Source organism: Rattus norvegicus, chromosome 9, assembly GCF_021556685.1.
Source record: "Rattus norvegicus strain SHRSP/BbbUtx chromosome 9, alternate assembly SHRSP_T2T, whole genome shotgun sequence".
Taxonomy (NCBI): domain Eukaryota; kingdom Metazoa; phylum Chordata; class Mammalia; order Rodentia; family Muridae; genus Rattus; species Rattus norvegicus.
In genome coordinates, this window is record NC_141542.1 from 128874213 (window position 1) to 128893902 (window position 19690).

The following is a 19690-nucleotide window of genomic DNA, read 5'->3' on the forward strand; positions in this document are numbered from 1 at the left end:
AGCACAAGTGCTACTGAAATGCAAATTCCTGTAGATCTGGAAAAGGTCTGGTCCCAGGCTTGATGCTAGGGCCGAGAACTGTGTACCTACCCTGTACCTTCAGCTCACTGTAACCCTTAAGGAGGTGCTCAAGTCACTCAAGACTACTGGCCAATTGGAGTCTTCAATGCACCTGCCAATCAGAAGAGAAGGCGGGCTTTTCCGGGTTCCTAGGTGTAGGATTTGTTTAGTAGTTAAGTAGTCTTAACTGGTCCTGGCTGCTGTGCTCTCTGTTCTGCCTTTGGATTCTCTGAGGCATGTTCAGGCAAGCTCCAAAGTTGCGACATGGTGAGCACAGGGTCACTGCACACAAAGGGGCAGAGAGGGCGGGCGGACGGGCGGGCGGATGGACGGACGGACCGGCATGGGACTGAGCAGTGGAAGGTGGTGTGGTGGGTCTTTCCCCGGGCTGAGTGGGAATCGGCGGCTACCCATGAGGTCTTAGCCACTCACTGGATCCAGCGGCAGTTTCTGAAAAACTTCCCTGTAGGGGCTGCAACTGTGCAGAGCATTTGGCTTGTGTATGGAAAGATCCTTGGCGGGATCCCAAACTCAGAAGCCTAGTTTCTACAAGTTCTGTTCTTAGCATTTAACATTAAGGTGTAAGAACCATTTGGAGTTATTTTGTGGAGGTTGTGGAAGGCATCTCATGTGCTGGGTAGCAATCCAGTTTCCAGCTGTAATGTAAGAGTAGAATTGATGATGTAAAGGATGTGCTAAAGGTCAGGAGATAGCAAGGCACACCAAGTAGAATTTAGCTGAGAGAGGACTGCCTGCAAAACACCCCACGTGTAAGTAGTAAGCTAACCAGGCCTGTTAGAGATTAGGATGCTAGGATACACAAGTTTGTTCACCAGGATTGTCCAGAAATATGGCCCCAGACCCTGATTTGCAACCAGCCACTAAGCCCATCTCCATATCAAAGAGCAGGCCTCTAACAAACTGATCAATGGGGCATTACAGGATCACAATCAACAGTCAGGCCTGGTGTGCCATAAAGGTTTAGTTTTCTTCTTGAGAAAAGCATAGTTCTGCCACATGGGCAAGATGACACCCGGTGACAACCATTAGAAAATGTAAAACAACAAAACACTTTTATTGAGCGCTGGCCTGATCAAGCTACGCTTTCCCTCCTTTTCCTGAGGTCCCCATGTTTGAGCTCCTTTTGAAACTCGGGGACATGCTTGGCAGAGCCAGTAACCATCTAGGGCCTAGTCCTTGGGAGCTTTCCCTGGAGCCCTGTATATAGAGGTAAAACAGCTCCCCTAAAACCAGGAATATGCTTGGGGCCAGGGAATTTGGGAGGGGTTGCTTAAGATTCTGAGAATACAAGTCTTGCCACAATATGGGGCTATGGGTGTCTAGCCCACTATGGGCTTGGTAAGGAATATTTTTGAAATACACTGAGTTCCTTGTGCAGCACTGTTTGATTAGACTTTTCCTGAGTCTGTCCCATTATATGATGTTTCTGCTAACTTCGTAGTTTAACGTTTCTGCTGACTTCATTGATGTCTCCCGTTTCTTTCCATTTCCCTCATGTAAACTGTATACAAGGTGACATTCTTGTTAAGCTTACTTAGTTTTTTTTTTTTTTTTTTGTTGCTTACAAAATAATTTATTTCTTTATAAAAACTGACCTAACAGTCAGGGCATATTTACATTTTAATCATTACCCAATTTAGTAAGAAACAATTCAATGCAAACTACAAAACAGCTTATAAAGTCAGACTTATACAGAACACCAAAAATAATAAATAGACTTACTAAAATAAGTAGGAAACAATTTAAATAGTCATCGTATTTTAAACAGGAATCCACAGAAGCCTTAAGACTTAAGGATTTATACAAAGTAGAAAAAACTACAAATAACTCCAAGCCTGTAGGATTCTGCTGTAGAGGGTTGGCTACTTAGAACATTTCTGGATTAGTCTAAGTTAGGATGGTCCAGCTGTGTTTCCTCTGCTTCCAACTGTCCTTCTTCCTGTGTGCTGGCAGAAGGAACGTCATGTGGACCATCAGCAGAGATCAATCCATTTGACTCTTCTTGATTCTCACCAGTACTGCTCTCTTCAACTGTCACGTCATTTTCTAGGGACTGGCTATTACTCAATAGCTTTGCCTGCCTTCTTTCCAAGGCCAGTTGTTTATTTCTCTCAATTCTCTGCTGCTGCTCTTCTGTTAGGTTTCTACTCGCTTCAGAAGCAAACCTCTTGCTGTCAGATGAACTTGTCACAAAGGCATCAAATCCAGTGGCAGCTGCATCAAGGCTGTTAGTTTCCTCAACTTCATCGTTATTGTTAACAAAATCTTCATGTACAATAGGCAGATCAAGTCGAATTCGTTTTAAACAGGTCTGAACCTCCTTTTTATTTCCTAGGTTTTCAACTCTGTCAATAAAATCTTCAAATTGCAGTTTGGGGAATAGCCTATGCGCCCAGTGCTCCATGTGTCTGATTAGCGTCTTCAAGTCTTCAGCCTCATGACCTTTCCCCTTGAATTTTGTCTTATCAAATACATGCCTTAAGGCTGGAAGCCCTCTCTCTGAAGTCAATCTTGTAGCATCTAGCTTGGGTATATTCCTTTTAACTATTCTCTTTGGCGGAACAGGAACAGGTGCTCCACTCCCTTCATCAGCTTCAGCTTCTGCAGGATCTCTCTCTGGAGAGCCCGGAGGTGGGAAGGGAGGAAAAGTTTCATCCTCTACATGTTCATAATCTGGTATTTCAAACAAGCCATTTTCTTCTTGCTCCAACATTTTTTCCTCACCCAAACGGCGGCCACCGCCAAGCGTGCCAACAGCACTTCTCCAAGCTTACTTAGTTTAAGACCCCACCCCCACCCCACCCCCCAGCTTTTATACTTTCTCCCTTCTCCTTTTCCTATGTTTTTCTTCCTCTGAGACCTTCCACTTAGGACACTGTCACTAACCTACTGTTTTAGGGCACTGGTGTACTTAAACATCCTGGAAATGTTTGCTGTGTAAATGTCCTATCTAAGTGGTCAGACTTGTATCCTCCAGTTTATATTTAAATTGTTCAAAACTTAAACTGGAACCTGAACGTAAAACAAACTTAAGGGTGACAGCATACATGGACTGTAAAATCTACCTAGGCTAGATCCTCTTTTAGCATTTTAGACCCAGCTAACTGGATCTTTGCTGGTCTTTGCTACTTTGTGGTTTCTTTTTCCAGGCTTAAACCTCCTCCTCTTCAGCCCCCTCTCCCACCCCCATTTCACCCCCTAACACCAGATAGGAGAGAAACAAGGATGGAGGAGAAAAAGATCCTTGAATCTAATTCCTTGTACTCAGCCCACAAGCTTGAGTCGAACAGTCTCCGCTGCGGGGAGTGAAGATGCAAAGCCAATAGTTACATTTGGGGGGACTGCTGGTTAATACAGCTGCCTCACTCGAGTTTGTTTTTCCTAATTTTTATGCCCCACAGTGCCATAGAAAGCAAAGCCACAAGTTAACAAACAATTCTCCAAAATATGCACAGAATATCGGTTCTTATCCAGAGGCACCTCCCTGTTCCTTCCACCAAGGTTGATAGAACTTTCAGCCCCTCCAATCGTTCCATGCCTCAGCAGGCTGATAAATTTGCCTACAGACCCTGACCCACTTTGACTGCCTGGGTACATACAAAGAATAGGGTCAGTTCTAAGGCACAAACAAAATAGCCAAGTGTGGGGAGCCGACTTGCCTGAGACCCCCAACATTGAGCTAATTAGGACAGACAAAGAACATATGAAAGGACACCTAAGGACAAGGTCACCTAAAGGACAAGCTGAGTGGAAAAACCTAAGGTTCCAGCTAAAGTGCGGATACCAATCTGGGGGTCAGAGTTGCTTAGTAACAAGGCTTGCCAGGAGCACTGACACAAATCTGGTGTTCCAACAGGTTTGCCAAGTGGAGGCTCCTGACCTTTTGTTGGGAGCTAGCTCCATACAGCTAGCTTTGCAAAAGAACCAGCTTCCTATAGACTCCTACAGACCCAGGGCTGTGACATTTTGCTGAGAGCCAATTTCCTCCAGACTCACAGATTGTGACTTTCTACTAGGGCCCAACTTCCTACAGACCTAGGCCAACATCCCGCAGGAGTGAGCCAACTACCCTGTTGCAGGATGGGACAGCCAAGGAAGAAAAAAGGTGTAAACAAAATTCCCAAGGTCATTCTATTGGGCTTATTAAGATGACCAAGATACCAGGAACACATTACTCTGTCCCATCCAACAGGACAGTTAACGAAGTTCCAGGGGGTACCCAGAAGAGAATGGGGGACAAGAGACTTGAAGAAGGACACTAATACAAGTGTCTGATGAAGGTGACAATTTTATTTTTACAAGCTCTGGTTATATACTATAGCAAGACTAGGAGAGGAAGAAATCTTCAGGGGGCTGGGAGACCTCTATTTATTAGCCTATGATGAAGTTGGCTCACACCTGCGGGATGCCTAGGTCTGTAGGAACCTGACTCCCCCTCAAAGGTCATGAGCCTCCGTTTGGCAAGCCTGTTCCTAAGCAATGCTGACCACCAGATTTGTATCAGCCCTTCTGTAAGCTTAGCTAGAACAATGGTTTTTTTTTTTTTTCCACTGAGCTTGTCCACTAGATGAACTTTCATCTGTCCTTTGTCTGTCCTAATTAGCACAATGTTGGGTTCTCAGGCAAGTTGGCTCCCACATTCCTCAGCTGTATTTTTTTTTTTTCTTTTGAACTTACTTTCTTGTCGTAGCCCAGTGGCAAATATACTTGTCATTTTCCTAGAAGTGGTACCAAGATCTCTCCACACCTGGGAGAGTTGAAGATTCTAATAAAATACAAATTTACCATACTAGGGCTCTGTCTGCCCCTAGGGTGGGGCGGAAGGGCAGAGCTGGGAAGGCTTGTGATGAGTCATGCAATCTCTAATCCTCCAATAGAGGAGCTGCTACCATTCTCTGGGGAGCCTAGCAATCAGGAGGAGCACCAGTGGGAGGTAGCTTGCAGGTTCTTTCCATATTCTCTGATGTAGTTCATCAGAGAGCTGTGAGGGAGATTTTGCAGCCACCAGGAACAACAGGTTGGCTAAGCTATCGGTGTCCAATCTGACTGGACTGACGTGGACTGTGAACCAGACTGTGGTGCTGTTGGTACATGTGGTGTCCTGGGCAGAGGGCCTTGTCCTCTGAGCTTCTCTGAGTGTGGATTCCCTGGGGAGGAGGCTTTGCATCTGGGTATAAGGTGTGTTGATTATAATATCACTGCCAGTGTGCACACAAGCATTGCTCTTGGTGTGCAAAAGACAGATTTCAAAACTGAAAATCCAGTTTCTAGAAGTTCAGAAGATTGTATTGCAAATTCATTTTGTGTGATAAATTTTACAAATAGTTTAGAAACTGGTAGGGATGAGGTTATGAGAATCATCCTTTGGCAATACTTGGTTAAAACCCTTTTACCTTTCCACTATCAGCAGTCACAGTGAATGGAGTGATTCAGGGAAATTCAGTTCCAGAGTCCAAAAGGAGTTTCTGAGATGCAGAGGTTTCTCAGGTGTGCAGGGTGGGGTGTAGGTAGGTAGGGCAGATTGTACATCATTACTAAAATCCACATGGCATCATGTGCAAGCAGACATTAAATTATTCTTCAACCTTCGTTTGTGTGTGGGTTCAGGGGGGCTGGGTTTGTGTGATCACACAGGGGCATGGGAACTATAGAGCCATAACCCTCCTTTCTTACCACCTCCACACAGAGAGCTCTAGAGCGTGGGGTCAGTAGTGGCTGGAGGGTCAGAAATATAGCAGTTTAGGGGTCAGTTCGAGTCATTTTTGTTGGAGTTGGGAAGTCTGTGTTTTTTCCATTTGAATACACATGCAATCGTAGGTAATATTGGTCAAGTTCACATTTTTCCTGGCTGAGTTTCCTTAGGTCTTTTGATTAAAACTTGACTATAATTTGGGGCTTATGTTCTTGCCTTTTTTTCTCTACATCTCATTTTTTCACAAATGTGCTAAAACTTTTGATCATTGTAGCTCTTTGATAAGTACAGATGGAATCTCCATTGTGCCAAAATGTGTACTATTTCTTCATAATCCTGTTGATGATTCTGACGTTTTTTCACATGGCAAATAGCTTTGAAATCAGCTGTCCTGTTATGTATTATTAGATGTTTTCTTTAGATTTTCTTGAATTTTTGCTGCAAATTTAACATACCGAACATTGCTTTTTTAACATCACTGTAATGGTGTTGTTTACAGTTATATAAATTGGTAAAAGATATTCTACATAATAATTCATTTAGCAAGCTATATAGTATGTGTGCGAAACTGAAACTGATATGAAATAATGTCCAAAGCCATAGAAAGAGGACTTTAGTATACACTTTAGTGACACAGAATACATCCTTAGGGTCACGTAGACAAGATCTTTGTAAGTATGACTTAATTGAGAAAACAAAAAAAAAAAAAGAGGAAATAAAGCATGGTCCAGAATTGGACAATGAATCTGGATGTGACACAGGGTTGTGTCTTAGCAGTAAACTCTGATAGCAATAGGTTGGGATTTTCCATAGATATCTACTAAAACTAGTTAAGACTGTGTTTTTATAGTTGATATAAAGTTGTGCATATTTAATATATGTATTCTGATACATGTGGACATAATACCTACACTCAAGCAATCCCATTCTATGGAGTGTTGTATTGGAATCATGGCTCCACAGCTGGCCAGTACGGTTCCACGTGAGACAGTTTCATTGGTGCTGGGAGGTGGGGGGGTGCACAAAGGAGGAAAAGAGAAAGAAGGGGCGAAGGTCAGGAAGGGTTGGCTTTTTATTTGGGTAGGGACATAACTTCTTGCAGGTGAGGGTAGGAGATGGGCTAGGAGGACACTGGAAATATATGACAACAGATGCACAGGTCCCTTTTCACCTCTGGGTGACGTCACTTCTTTTTTTTTTTTAATTATTTATTTATTTATTATAGATGAGTACACTGTAACTGTCCTCAGACACACCAGAAGAGGGCATCAGATCCCATTACAGATGGTTGTGAGCCTCCATGTGGTTGCTGGGAATTGAACTCAGGACCTCTGGAAGAGCAGCCGGTGCTCTTAACCACTGAGCCATCTCTCCAGCCCCGGTGATGTCACTTCTATCGCTGGGTTTGGAGACAACCTGCAACCATAAAGCCGGTTCCTCATACCAACACTTACTTCTCATAAAAATGACAGAATTGCCATGGATCCCAGCAGTCTTCTCAGTATAGTTTCCATGCACTTGAAATTAGTTTTAAAAAGTACCAGAATGCTCATGTTCATTGCAGTTGTATTCATACTTGCCTAACTATGAAAATAACATCAATGCTCATTTGTTGAGGACCAGCTAGGTGCCTCTAGGGGACCTAGGGTGCCTTGGGTTAAAGGAGTGGATAAAGGATTATGCACTTGTAAAGACTCTCACGGTCAGTGCTTTATTGGTCATAAAACAGCATGTAATTATAGCTTAAGCATTATCAACCCATTTCTTTCTCCCATATAATTTTAACCTTTAATGCACTGTTATTGTCTGATGGATCTGAGAGCTTGAACCATTTTGTCAACTTTGCAGGTAGCACTCGAAAATGAAGGGTGACCAAGCCAGCTCAGTCAGTCAATAGGGTCTCAAGGGAGAGAGTGAGGATTGAGAGGAAAAAGAAAATTAGACAATATATAGCATGATTCTAGCCAGTGCTGAGGCTGAAGCGGGTCTATTTTTCCCAGTCTGCTTTTCTACCATTTTTATTACAAGCAAGTTATAAGGTCAATTCTAGGTCAAGGAACAAACAAGGCACAAATACCTGTGATCATTGTTTCTAGGGGCTCATTAGTTTAACAGGAGAGAAGGAATGTTAATAGCCCAAATGTAAATATTCTTACCTGAACCTACTTCCTAAGTCCTAGTCCTAGTCCAAGTCCAAGGTCAAATTCCTGCCAAATTCCTATAGAAGGGCAGAAAGCAGAGAATCTAGCTGAAACAATCTTCTTCAAAACGTTTTTTTCCTAATATTTATTTAGAACATTATGTGGAGAAGAGAAATGAAATATCAAGCTTTCTGTAGCAAGAGTTGTTGTAGATGAGAAGCAAATGTGCTATTAGAGTATGCTGTAAAAATGCAGAAAGGGGCTTTATTTGAATGGAATGAGAGCCCTCTGCCAATGAGTCATACTGCATGAAGAAGTAAAAACGAGGTTAAGAAACAGATTGAAGGGGTTGGAGATTTAGCTCAGTGGTAGAGCACAAGGCCCTGGGTTCGCTCCCCAGTTCTGAAAAAAAGAAAAGAAAATAAAAAAAGAAACATATTTACTGTTTTGTTTGAGTTTAAATAGTAACGATAAATTACAGTTGAACAAATATGTAAAAGTCTTAGATAACTGACTCGGCTCTTTGTTTTCTCTGTTCTAAGTAACTTATCTTAGATGGTAATACTTTCATTTTTGCCTTGGAGAAAGCATTTAAACATTTAATATTTTTATACATTGGTTTATTTTGGCTTAATGCATAATATAGTTAATGTAGCAATTTTGTACAACATCTCATTTCTATTTGAATAGATATTCAAACTTTAGTTTTTCTTAAAAAGAATTATGAGTATTGCTTTGGAATGAAATGAAAAGCATTGTAATTCCACATTCCTAACTAGTGAAAGCTAACACAAGAAAGTGACTGCTTTTCTTTCCTGCGTGATATATATTTCACATTGCTGAGAACAAAACTTCTGATTTCACATATAGAATGGGCCCAAGATGAGCTTGTCATGAATTCCTGTGTTGCAGAGTATTTGATCGCATTATGAACCCAGAGACTGTCCAATTTACTGGCAGGGGCGGGGGGCAGGGGAGCTGTTTCTAATTGGTAGGGCTCAGCCATTACTACACAACTTTGCTACCAAACATAGTTTTGAAGGTAAACATAGTTTTAGAAGGAAGCACTCATATTTGTAAGTAATGTATAATTGAGTGGGTGAAAAAATGATGAGTCAGGTTAAGATCTGACAGAATAGGATATGCCCAACTCTCAAGAGAAGAGGGAAAAGAGGCAATATAAGAGGAAGCAGCGGGGTTGGGGATTTAGCTCAGTGGTAGATCACTTGCCTAGCAATCAAAAGGCCCTCGGTTTGGTCCCCAGCTCCTGGGGGGGGTGGGGGGCAGAGAAAAGAAAGAAGGAAAAGTAAAGAGGAAGCAGCACAGAGGGTAAGAGGAGGGGGCAGTTTTACCTGGAGAATTTTACAGAGACAGGCAGGCTAAAGACAGAAAAGGAGAAAATGAGCAAGAGAATGAGAAGAGAGCAGTTTACTAGAGTCCCTTTGAGGCCAAGCACAGCAATTCAGTCAGAAGTGAAAGACTCAATTTGAATTGGTTAGCATGAAGAGTTTGAGCTAGAAGAGCAGAGTTGACCAGCCAGAGTTCAAAAAGAAGAAGAAAGGGTGATTTTATTTAACAGTTAAGTCTCAGATGCCCAAAACACTCAAGTGCCCAACTCTCCTGAGCCCCCTCTGTGTTTGCCTGGTGCTGAGCCTTGCTGATGCATGTGGAAGCTTTAGTTCCTAACAAAGGAACATCTTGATCTTTCTGTTTGGCATCTGGGCAGTAACACCCAGTTCCTGATTTTTGTTCCTGTTTTTGTCCTGAGGGCATAACCTATTTTTCCACTGTGCTTCCAGGAATTCTCCACCCAGTGAACTTGGGGTGTATATTCTGTGAACCTCAGTAAAGCTTTGGCATTTTCTTAGCACAAATGACCCTAGTCTGTGTCTTTTGTTAAATACTCCAGGCCTATGCCCCCTCATTCTAGACCTAGATCAGATTGTACAGAAGCTATAAGCTTCCATGACTAGGCCTAGATTATCAGAAGCAGGAAGTAACCCTTCCAGGTATTTTTACATTCCTATGTGATAGTCACTGTCTACAAAAATAGAACGAGTACTGTAGGTATCACAATCTTGTTGCTCCTATCTTTATGATTTTTCTTTTCTTTTTTTTTTTTTTATTCTTTTTTTTCCGAAGCTGGGGACCGAACCCAGGGCCTGGCGCTTGCTAGGCAAGTGCTCTACCCCTGAGCTAAATCCCCAACCCACGATTTTGCTTTTCTTTGTTCACTACAGCTTCCCTTCTTTGCATTTTCATTTAAGCAATATTGAATTAAGTTTTTAAATGAGAGTAGATTCTCATGTAATATATCCTGACCACTGTTTCCCCAACCTGCACTCCCGACTACCCCCCACTTCTATCCTTTCCCCAAGATCCACCCCCGCACCCATTTCCTCTTCAAAAAGGAGCAGACCTAACGGACAAAACAAGATAGAAAAAGACAAGGTGAAAGCCTTCATATTGGACAAGGCAACCTGATAGGAAAAATCTCAAGATCAATCCAAAGAATCAGAGTTACACCTGCTTCCACTGTTAGGAGTCCCGCAAAGACACCAAGCTAACAGCCATAATATATAAGCAGAGGACCTGGCATAGACCCATGCTGTCTCTATGCTTGCCATTTAAGTTTCTGTAAGATTCCTAGAAATCCAGTCAGTGTTAGTCATGGGTTCCCTCTCATATCAAGGGCCTCAAGTTAAACCAAACATTGGTTGGCCACTCAAACACGTTTGTTACCATAATGCCCCAGCACATCTTAGGAAGGACCCATTGTAGGTGTGTGTGGGTGTTGGGGGCCGAGGGGTGTTTCCAGGTTTCTCTTTCTTCTTTTTAGCCTGTAGAGTACCTTCTCTCCTCAAAGAGACTAGAACACAGGGGCGAAGGCTCCGAGCCTGCACTCGCTTGACCTCTGCATTCTGTGTGGAATTTGTCCTTAATGATCAGGCCTTGCTGTCAGTTATCTGAGAGAAAAGTTTGTCCTTGCATCAGCATGGATTGTTTAAGGATCTCAAGGGACCTCCTTGGCCAACAGCTCAACCAAATGTAACTTATTAGCAACATCGAAGCCCTGTCTGGTTTCAAAGGATGGTAAGTTCATACTCCATATCCTCCATTACCAGTAGTTTTCATTAGGGTCACCCTGGTCATCCAGGAAGTTGTCATTGTACTGGATTTCTATACTAACTCCCAAATAACCCCTAATTCCAGCTGTTTCTTCCTGCATTGTACTTTCCCCTGCATCCCCCTCAACTGATCCTCCCTACTCCTGTTCCCATCAAACTCTGGTCTACTCACAGAAATTATTCTATTTCCCCTGTAGAAAGAGATCTGTGCTTCCTCCCTAGAGTCCACCTCTTTAACTAACCCCTCTGGGTTGGATTATTATTTATCTAATAGGTAATATCCACTTGTAAGTAAATGCATGCCATGTTTGTAATTCTGGGTGTAATTTCTTTAGTTGCATTTACTTGCCTGTAAATTCATGATGGCATCTTTTTAAACAGCTGAGTGATAAATGTACCACATTTTTGGTTTACCCCATAGGGCTCAAAGTGAGTCTTAACTACCAGGAGATCCCCCAAGTGAGGCATGAGAATGGAGTTTAATGCAAAGGCAAGAGTTTATTTTCGGGAGTGTCGGGGTCAACCTTCAATCAGCCCCTCGTAGCGAGGGACTGGAAGGTGACCCCAATGGCTGTGACAAGCAGTTTTTATACTTTCAGAGGTACAGGTTACATTAGCAGGTTTACAGTTCAAACTTATATGGCATGCCTTTGAGCTCTTATCTGAGACCAGAGGATAAGGCTACTCTCAGTACATTCTGCAGGATTTTCAAGAATGTCCCTGCTTCTCCCAGGAACTCTGGGTGGAGAATGGAACTTGTCCTAGCCTTGGCCGGAGGCCTGAAGCTGGGTTGTTACCTAATCTTAACCAGAGGCAGTTGATGTAAAGCTGGCAAAAGCCCTTAGGGTCCCCATAACCTACCTGCTTTCCACCAGGCCAAGCCTCCTGACAGCGCTTAGGCTTCAGTAAGAACTAGGGTCCTTCAACCCATTCTTCAGTTGAGGTATTTTTCGGTTGTTTCTAGGTTCTGGCAAGTGTGAATAAATATGCTATGAACATAGGTGAGCAAATGGCCTTGTGGTAGGGTGGAGCACCTTTTAGAGAGATGCCAAGAGCTTTATAGCTGTGATTTGAGATAGATGGATTTTCAGGGTTCTGAGGCACCAGGACTCTGAGGAAATGCTCATTTCCATAGTGGCAGTATTAGTTTGCACCCTACAAGCATGGAGAGTTGTTACCCATTCTCCACATCCTTACCAGCATGACTTGTCACTTGTATTGATCTTAGCCATTCAGACATGTGGAAGATAGATTCTCAAAGTAGTTTTGATTTTCATTTCCTTGATGGCTGAGATGATAATGATTTCTTTAAGTATTTCTCAGCTCTTTGAGATTCCTCTTTTGAGAATTCTCTGTTTAGATTTATACCCCCCCTTTTTAAAAAAGATTTATTTATTTAATGTGAGTGAGTTCACTGTACCTGTCTTCAGACAGGCCAAAAGAGGGCATCAGATCCCATTACAGATGGTTGTGAGTGACCATGTGGTTGCTGGAAATTGAACTCGGGACCTCTGGAAGAGCAGTCAGTGCTCTTAACCGCTGAGCCATCTCTCCAGCTCCTATACCCCATTTCTTAATTGAATTTTTTGCTTTAGAAAGTCTGTTTTCTTCGGGTCTTTATGTATTTTATATATTAGGCCTCTATAAGATATGGATTTGTTTAAAAAAATATTTTCCCGTTCTTTAGGCTGCCACTATGTCCAATTGACTGGGATTTTGCCACAGCTAATCCCCTTTATATATTTATTTTTTCATTTGTTGGCAAAGATGAGAAACAGAATACACAGGATGAGTATTGGCATGTAATATCTTAAAATTGTTATTACAATCTTGTAGTTCATGTTTAAAACACTTTCTGTCTGTCTTTCTGTCTCCTTTTATTTTGGTACCATTTACGTTGTGTGATTCTATTCATTATAATCTAATTATATTGTTTCTCTGGAAAATGAAAGACCTGCACCTACAATTTTATAATCTGAAAATTTACTATGTTATGAGTTTCTTGAGGTTTTGATAGTTTGGGAAACAGTTTTAGTGTCCTCTTCTGAAGGCTTGTCTCTCCTCATTTCTTGGCAAATCTGTGTATTCCAATTGTTGCAATCATCAATTTTTTGGTTTTCTGTGTGTGTGTGTGTGTGTGTGTGTGTGTGTGTGTGTGTGTGTGTGTGTGTGGTTTGTTTCTTTGTTTTTGCTACTTAAATGATTGATATTGTTAACACATTTGATTTGGGTTTTTTAAACTTTCTGATATATTATTGCCTTTTTGTCCTAGTTAGCTTCAGTTGTGAACATTTTAGAGCCTACAATCATCTGAGGGTCTCCCTTGAGGGCATGCCCTCATCAAAATGTCTGCATGCTGTATCAGTGAGAGATTGTGTTGTGATGATTGATGTGGGAAGGCTCTACACTGAGGGTGGCAGGATCCCTAAGCAAGTGGGCCTGGGCTGGGTAAGAGAGCTGGCTAACTATGAGACAGTGACCAAGCAGGAAACCCTACTTGTTCATGGTTTTTGCCTTTTCTTGAAGCTTGAGTTTCTATCCTAAGCTCCCAAACTGATGGCTGTCATGTGATTGGACCAAACAAGCGAACCTGTTTATTTCCTGAGATGCTTTTGGTTAGAGAATTGAATCAAAGTAGGAGAGTAGCAAGTTAGAACAAAAAAAAAAAAAAAAAAAAAAAAAGGTTATTTTGTTGCTGGACAGAAACTAGAGAAACTAGAAATGTTCTCCTTTGGAGGAACCTGGTAAACATTAGGGCTTGAGATGGTAATACAGCATAGAAAGCTGTATTCAGAGCTTAGTCGGCTGTTGTTGTAGCACCTGGAAGACTGGAGTCATGGAAGTAACGCAGTCAGAAGTTGAGGTCATAGGATTTCAGTGGAAAATAGACTCCATGAAAGATCTAGCTAGAAGTCATTTATGTGGTATTTTGACCCCAAATCATTCTTATTCGGCCCATGCTCTGAGAAATTGAGTAAGGCAGAATTAAAAAATAAATAGCTATATTTCTTAGGTGAAATATTGAATCTGTTAGATGATTATTACTAGTAACTCATTCTGGACTACAAGAAAAAAAACAACAAGTTGAGCAGCAATAAATCCAAAGTCTGTGGTTTGTAGAGAAAAGCAGCCCTGGGAAGTTACACATGACAGCCAAATGCTGAGACAGAGGCATGAATTTTCAAAGAGATTATCACCATTAAAGAGAAGGTCTTTGCTCAGAATTGGAAGCCTAAGAAAGTGAATTAAGGGAAACAGTCCCTCCTGCTAAGCCTTCAGTTAATGGAAGGGGGAATTGGCAAAGTCATTCCTAGACCCAGGAAGGAACTTCATATAAAACCTGCTACTACTGGTCCAAGCTTGGTACCCAAGTTCTGGAAATCAGAAATATGGAAAAATAAGGTTATGGCTTCTTCCCCAATGGTTTCAGTTCAGCACTGTTCCAGCCATCTGTGTTTGGCAGAGTGAGATCCCCAGTGAGGGAGGACACTGTGAGAGTGCATGGGATGAATCTGAGGATGAAGCCTGAGTTGCATTTGAGACTACAAGATATAGAGATACCCAAGTTATGAGACACCTGTCATGGAGAGCTGCATATAGGGCCATCTAAGCCTTTTGAAACTGAGGCTCCTTGTGTCTGAGACAGAGCTGCAGGGCTTGGTGTTTGTCCTGCTGGGTTTCTTGCTTTGGTCCAATCTTCCCTCACTATGTACACATTCCTCTCTACTGGAATGGGAAGGGGTATTCTGTGCCTTTGTATGTTGGAACGATATAACTTGCTTTCTGATTTTAAAAGATGTGGCAATCAAGAGTGTCAGAAGTGATTTCGTGCATTTGAAGACTGTATGGGCTGCTGCAGGCTATTAGGGTCATTCGAAGCTCCTGATTAGCTGCCTGTGAGGGATGGTTTGCTTAGAATTGACTTGTTTGGACTTTTCCAGTTCTGGGAAACAGAAACTTAGGCCTAGTTTCCCAGTCTGTCAGTTTACAACCTGTCTTGGAGGAGTCAGCCTTGCTCTGGCCAACTCAGTTCTCTCAATAGAAGCTGTTTGTATCTGTTTAAACATTCATTCCCTTGTAGTAAGATCTCATTACTGTTACAGTTTAAACTGGGCCACCTCAAGATTCTGGAAGAAGAATACTGAACTGCAGTGAATGTAATTCTTTGTAGGATCTCTAGTAAAAACCTCTGAGTCCTTTTCTATCTTTCCTGTTTGTTTGATTAATTTTTCATAGGGGAGACAGGGTCTTAATATGTACCTCTGGCTGTCCTGGATAGACCTCAGATATACCTGCCTTTGCCTCCTCAGTTCTTGGATTAAAGACATGAGCCTATATGCTCACTTGATATTTTTTGCAGTTAGTAATTGTTCATACAATTTCTCTATATGCTCAGTACTGCACGCCTGCCCCCCTCTCTCTCTCTCTCTCTCTCTCTCTCTCTCCCTCTCTCTCTCTCTCTCTCTCTCCCTCTCCCTCTCTCTCTCTCTCTCTCTCTCTCTCTCTCTCTCCATTAATTAGCATTTCTCTTGCAAGGCTATATCCTACTCAAAAAGCAAAGAAATGACAGAGGTAAACCTTATTACTCACTTTTCTTCTAAGATGATTTGGTAATTAACATTAGAACATCTGGGTCAAGAAATAAGTGGGGGAAGCACCAGAAGCATACATTTACAGTGATATTGGTATCATGGTTTCTGTTGTACTCATGTATGGGATATTTCAGGATGTATTGACCTATGATGATGTACATGTGAACTTCACTCGAGAAGAATGGGCTTTGCTGGATCCTTCACAGAAGAGTCTCTACAAAGATGTGATGCAGGAGACCTACAGGAACATCACTGCTATAGGTAAGACAGTAAATTTTCTTTCAGTTTTTAAAATAAGGAAACGAATGTTCCTTTGTTACTGTTGCTTTTCTGTAACTTCAATTGAGAATAAAGGAAAATGAGGTGAAAAGGTCAGGTTCACTGAAGATAGTAACTTAAATGTTGCCTAATTTCCAATAATATATCATACATTTTCTGGTATTGTATTTTAGGTTACAATTGTGAAGACCATAGTATTGAAGAACATTGTCAAAGTTTCAGAAGACATGGAAGGTAATTTTCATGTGCAAGTTGGTATGAATATGCCTCTGAAGAAATGTTAGTATGTCCTGGAACTTTTAAAGAAAAGCAACAGTGGTAAAGAAAAAAGCACTTCTCTAAGTTTATTGATTATTAAATTCTCACAAATCCATGTACCTCAATGTCAGGTGTCTGATTTGAAAGAAAACAAGGAAACAATGCCTTAACAAATATTACCATTTGAATCATAGCCACATTACAGCTACTCTGTATACCTGCCAATCTGTTTAGTCTCATAACACACACACACACACACACACACACACACACACACACGCACAGAGAGAGAAACAGAGTAGGTGATAAGTTTATGTTTCTAATAGGCAAATATATCATAGTAAAGCTGATAACTCATATAGTAACATTGTTAAGTTTAAGTGAGAGGGACAGTTTATGAGAGTCAAGAATGTTTTTGAAGAGAAAACTTAATTCTTATACCATATGTCTATGATGAACAAAAAATCAAACTGTATGAATGATGCAATGTGGAAATATTTCATTTGTTATTTTAACAGCTATATCCTGTGTCACAATGGATACAAGCCATGTGAGCACAAGGATATTGAAAGAAGCAATGTCTCCCCACCCCCAGAACAATTAAGATATATGTAGTAGTCCACATTTGAGCAGACTTTCTCAGTGTGATACAAGTTTATAATTAGTTGGTTTCCCAACTTCATTGGGAATATATCCATAAAGTCACATAGCAGAAAATCCCTATGAATACTAGGATTGTGGAAATTCCTTTCTGTTTGTCCTGGTTCACTTTGCTGATGTGGTATGCAAATGTAGTGTATTTCAACATAATGGAAAGCATATGAATGTACTCAATGTGGTAAAGCTCTGAGCTCTTCCATTTCTCTTCAAATATATGAGAAATCTCATAGAGATAAAAGATGGTACAAATGTGAGCCATGTAATAACACTTTTACCAACCCATAATGAATGGGAAACCATGAGTGTAAACAAAGTGATACAACCTTAAGATGTGATTCTTCTTTACAATTAGACCAAATTATAAAATTAATTTCCAATTATTAGATTCATTAGTTTAGTGGTAAAGCTTTCACATGTGCCAACTATCTATCTTTGCAGGCATGAAAGATGTCATACTGGAGAGAAACCCTCTGAAAATACTCAGTGTTGTAAAGCCTTTGCACAACATAGTCCTCTCCAAAGACATAAAAGCACACATACTGGAGAGAAACTCTATGAATGTAAGTCACGTGATAAAGCCTTTACATACTATTCTCAGCTTCAAACTCTTGAAAGAATTCATGCTGGAGAAAAACCCTACAAATGCAATCAATGTGGTAAAGCCTTTACATCTCATAGTTCTCTCCAAGTACATGAAAGAATACATACTGGAGAGAAACCCTACAAATGCAATCAATGTGGTAAAGCCTTTGCACAACTCAGTCATCTCAAAACGCATGGAATAACACATTCTGGAGAGAAACCTTACGGATGTGAACAGTGTGGTAAAGCCTTTACATCTCATAGTTATCTCCAAGTATATAAAAGAATACATACTGGAGAGAAGCTCTATGAATGTGATCAATGTGGTAAAGCCTTTGTACTTCACAATGCTCTTAAAAGACATAAAAGAATACATACTGGAGAGAAGCTCTATGAATGTGATCAATGTGGTAAAGCCTTTGCATATCATAGTTATCTCCAAGTACATAAAAGAATACATACTGGAGAGAAACCCTACAAATGCAATCAATGTGGTAAAGCCTTTGCACAACTCAGTCATCTCAAAACGCATGGAATAACACATACTGGAGAGAAATCCTACGAATGCAATCAGTGTGGTAAAGCCTTTACATCTCATAGTTATCTCCAAGTACATAAAAGAATACATACTGGAGAGAAGCTCTATGAATGTGATCAATGTGGTAAAGCCTTTGTACTTCACAGTACTCTTAAAAGACATAAAAGAATACATACTGGAGAGAAGCTCTATGAATGTGATCAATGTGGTAAAGCCTTTACATCTCATAGTTATCTCCAAGTACATAAAAGAATACATACTGGAGAGAAGCTCTATGAATGTGATCAATGTGGTAAAGCCTTTGTACTTCACAGTGCTCTTAAAAGACATAAAAGAATACATACTGGAGAGAAGCTCTATGAATGTGATCAATGTGGTAAAGCCTTTGCATATCATAGTTATCTCCAAGTACATAAAAGAATACATACTGGAGAGAAGCCCTATGTATGTGATCGGTGTGATAAAGCCTTTGCATATCAGAGTTATCTCCAAGTACATAAAAGAATACATACTGGAGAGAAGCCCTATGTATGTGATCGGTGTGATAAAGCCTTTGCATATCATAGTTATCTCCAAGTACATAAAAGAATACATACTCGAGAGAATCTCTATGAATGTGATCAATGTGGTAAAGCCTTTACATCTCATAGTTCTCTCCAAGTACATAAAAGAATACATACTGGAGAGAAGCCCTATGTATGTGATCAATGTGGTAAAGACTTCGTAGTTCCGAGTGATCTTAAAAGACATAAAAGAACACATACTGAAGAGAAACTTTACAAATGTAATGAATGTGGTAAGGCCTTTGTCTGTAATGCTAGTCTCCGAAAACATAAAGCAACACATACTGGAGTGAAACCTTTCGATTGTAAGCAATGTGGTAAAGCCTTTGTAGGTCAGAATGACCTTAGAAGGCATGAAAGAATTCATACTGGAGAGAAACCTTACGAATGTAATGAATGTGGTAAAGCCTTTTCACAATCAAGCCAACTCCAACTACATAAAAGAACACATACATACTAAAGAGTAACCCTATGAATGTAACCAATGTAGTAAAGCCTTTACTGTGATCTTCAAAGGTATGGTGGTTTAAATATACTTGGCCCATGGCAAGTGGCAGTGTTATGAGGTATGGCCTTTTTGGAGTAGATGTGACCTTTGAGGAAGTATGTCAATGTGGAGGGGGGATGGGCTTTCAGACCTCATGCTTAAACTCTACCCAGGGCAGAAGAGTCTTCTGGCTGCCTTCTGATCAAGATGTAGAACTCTATCCTCCAGCACCATATCTGCTTGGACACTGACATTTCTTCCACCTTGATCATAGACTGAACCTCTGAATCTGTATACCTCCCCTCCCCACAATTAAATGTCCTTTCTAAGAGTTGCCTTGGTCATGGTATCTTTTCACAGCATTAAAACCCAAATCAACACAAACAGCATAAAAGATACCACACTAGAGAGAAACTATGAATGTAGTGAATATGGTGAAGCCTTTGCACATTTCTATAGTTGTCACTATAATAAATGTATTCATACTTGCATTCACTGAAACCCTGTGAATGCAGAAAATAGCATTCTTGAGAAAAGGCTTATGAATGGGCTCAATGTGGTAAAGTCTTTGTGTTTTGAAATCTGCCAAAATACTTAACAGTTCAAACACATGGTCAAAGTAAATGCCAGGAGTCTATTGGAAACCAGCTGAGTTAGAAGGGTAGGGATTATGAATAAGGTGGTTGGGT

At 40.9% G+C, this 19690-nt stretch overlaps 1 protein-coding gene and 1 pseudogene across 2 annotated transcripts; one reads left to right on the forward strand and one right to left on the reverse strand.

Annotated features, from left to right (window-relative positions):
* Window positions 1-239: 239 nt before the first annotated feature.
* Window positions 240-19332, forward strand: LOC148003917 (zinc finger protein 431-like). The gene is made up of 5 exons (XM_087569086.1): window positions 240-327; window positions 15769-15895; window positions 16087-16147; window positions 17270-17391; window positions 19175-19332. The coding sequence occupies exons 1-5, from the start codon at window positions 325-327 to the stop codon at window positions 19201-19203; spliced, it is 342 nt and encodes a 113-aa protein (XP_087425212.1). The 5' UTR covers window positions 240-324; the 3' UTR covers window positions 19204-19332.
* On the reverse strand, window positions 1627-2824 carry LOC120094818 (TIMELESS-interacting protein-like; annotated as a pseudogene). Its single transcript, XR_015629915.1, has one exon. The product of XR_015629915.1 is annotated as a TIMELESS-interacting protein-like, transcript variant X2 (transcript).
* Window positions 19333-19690: the final 358 nt, after the last annotated feature.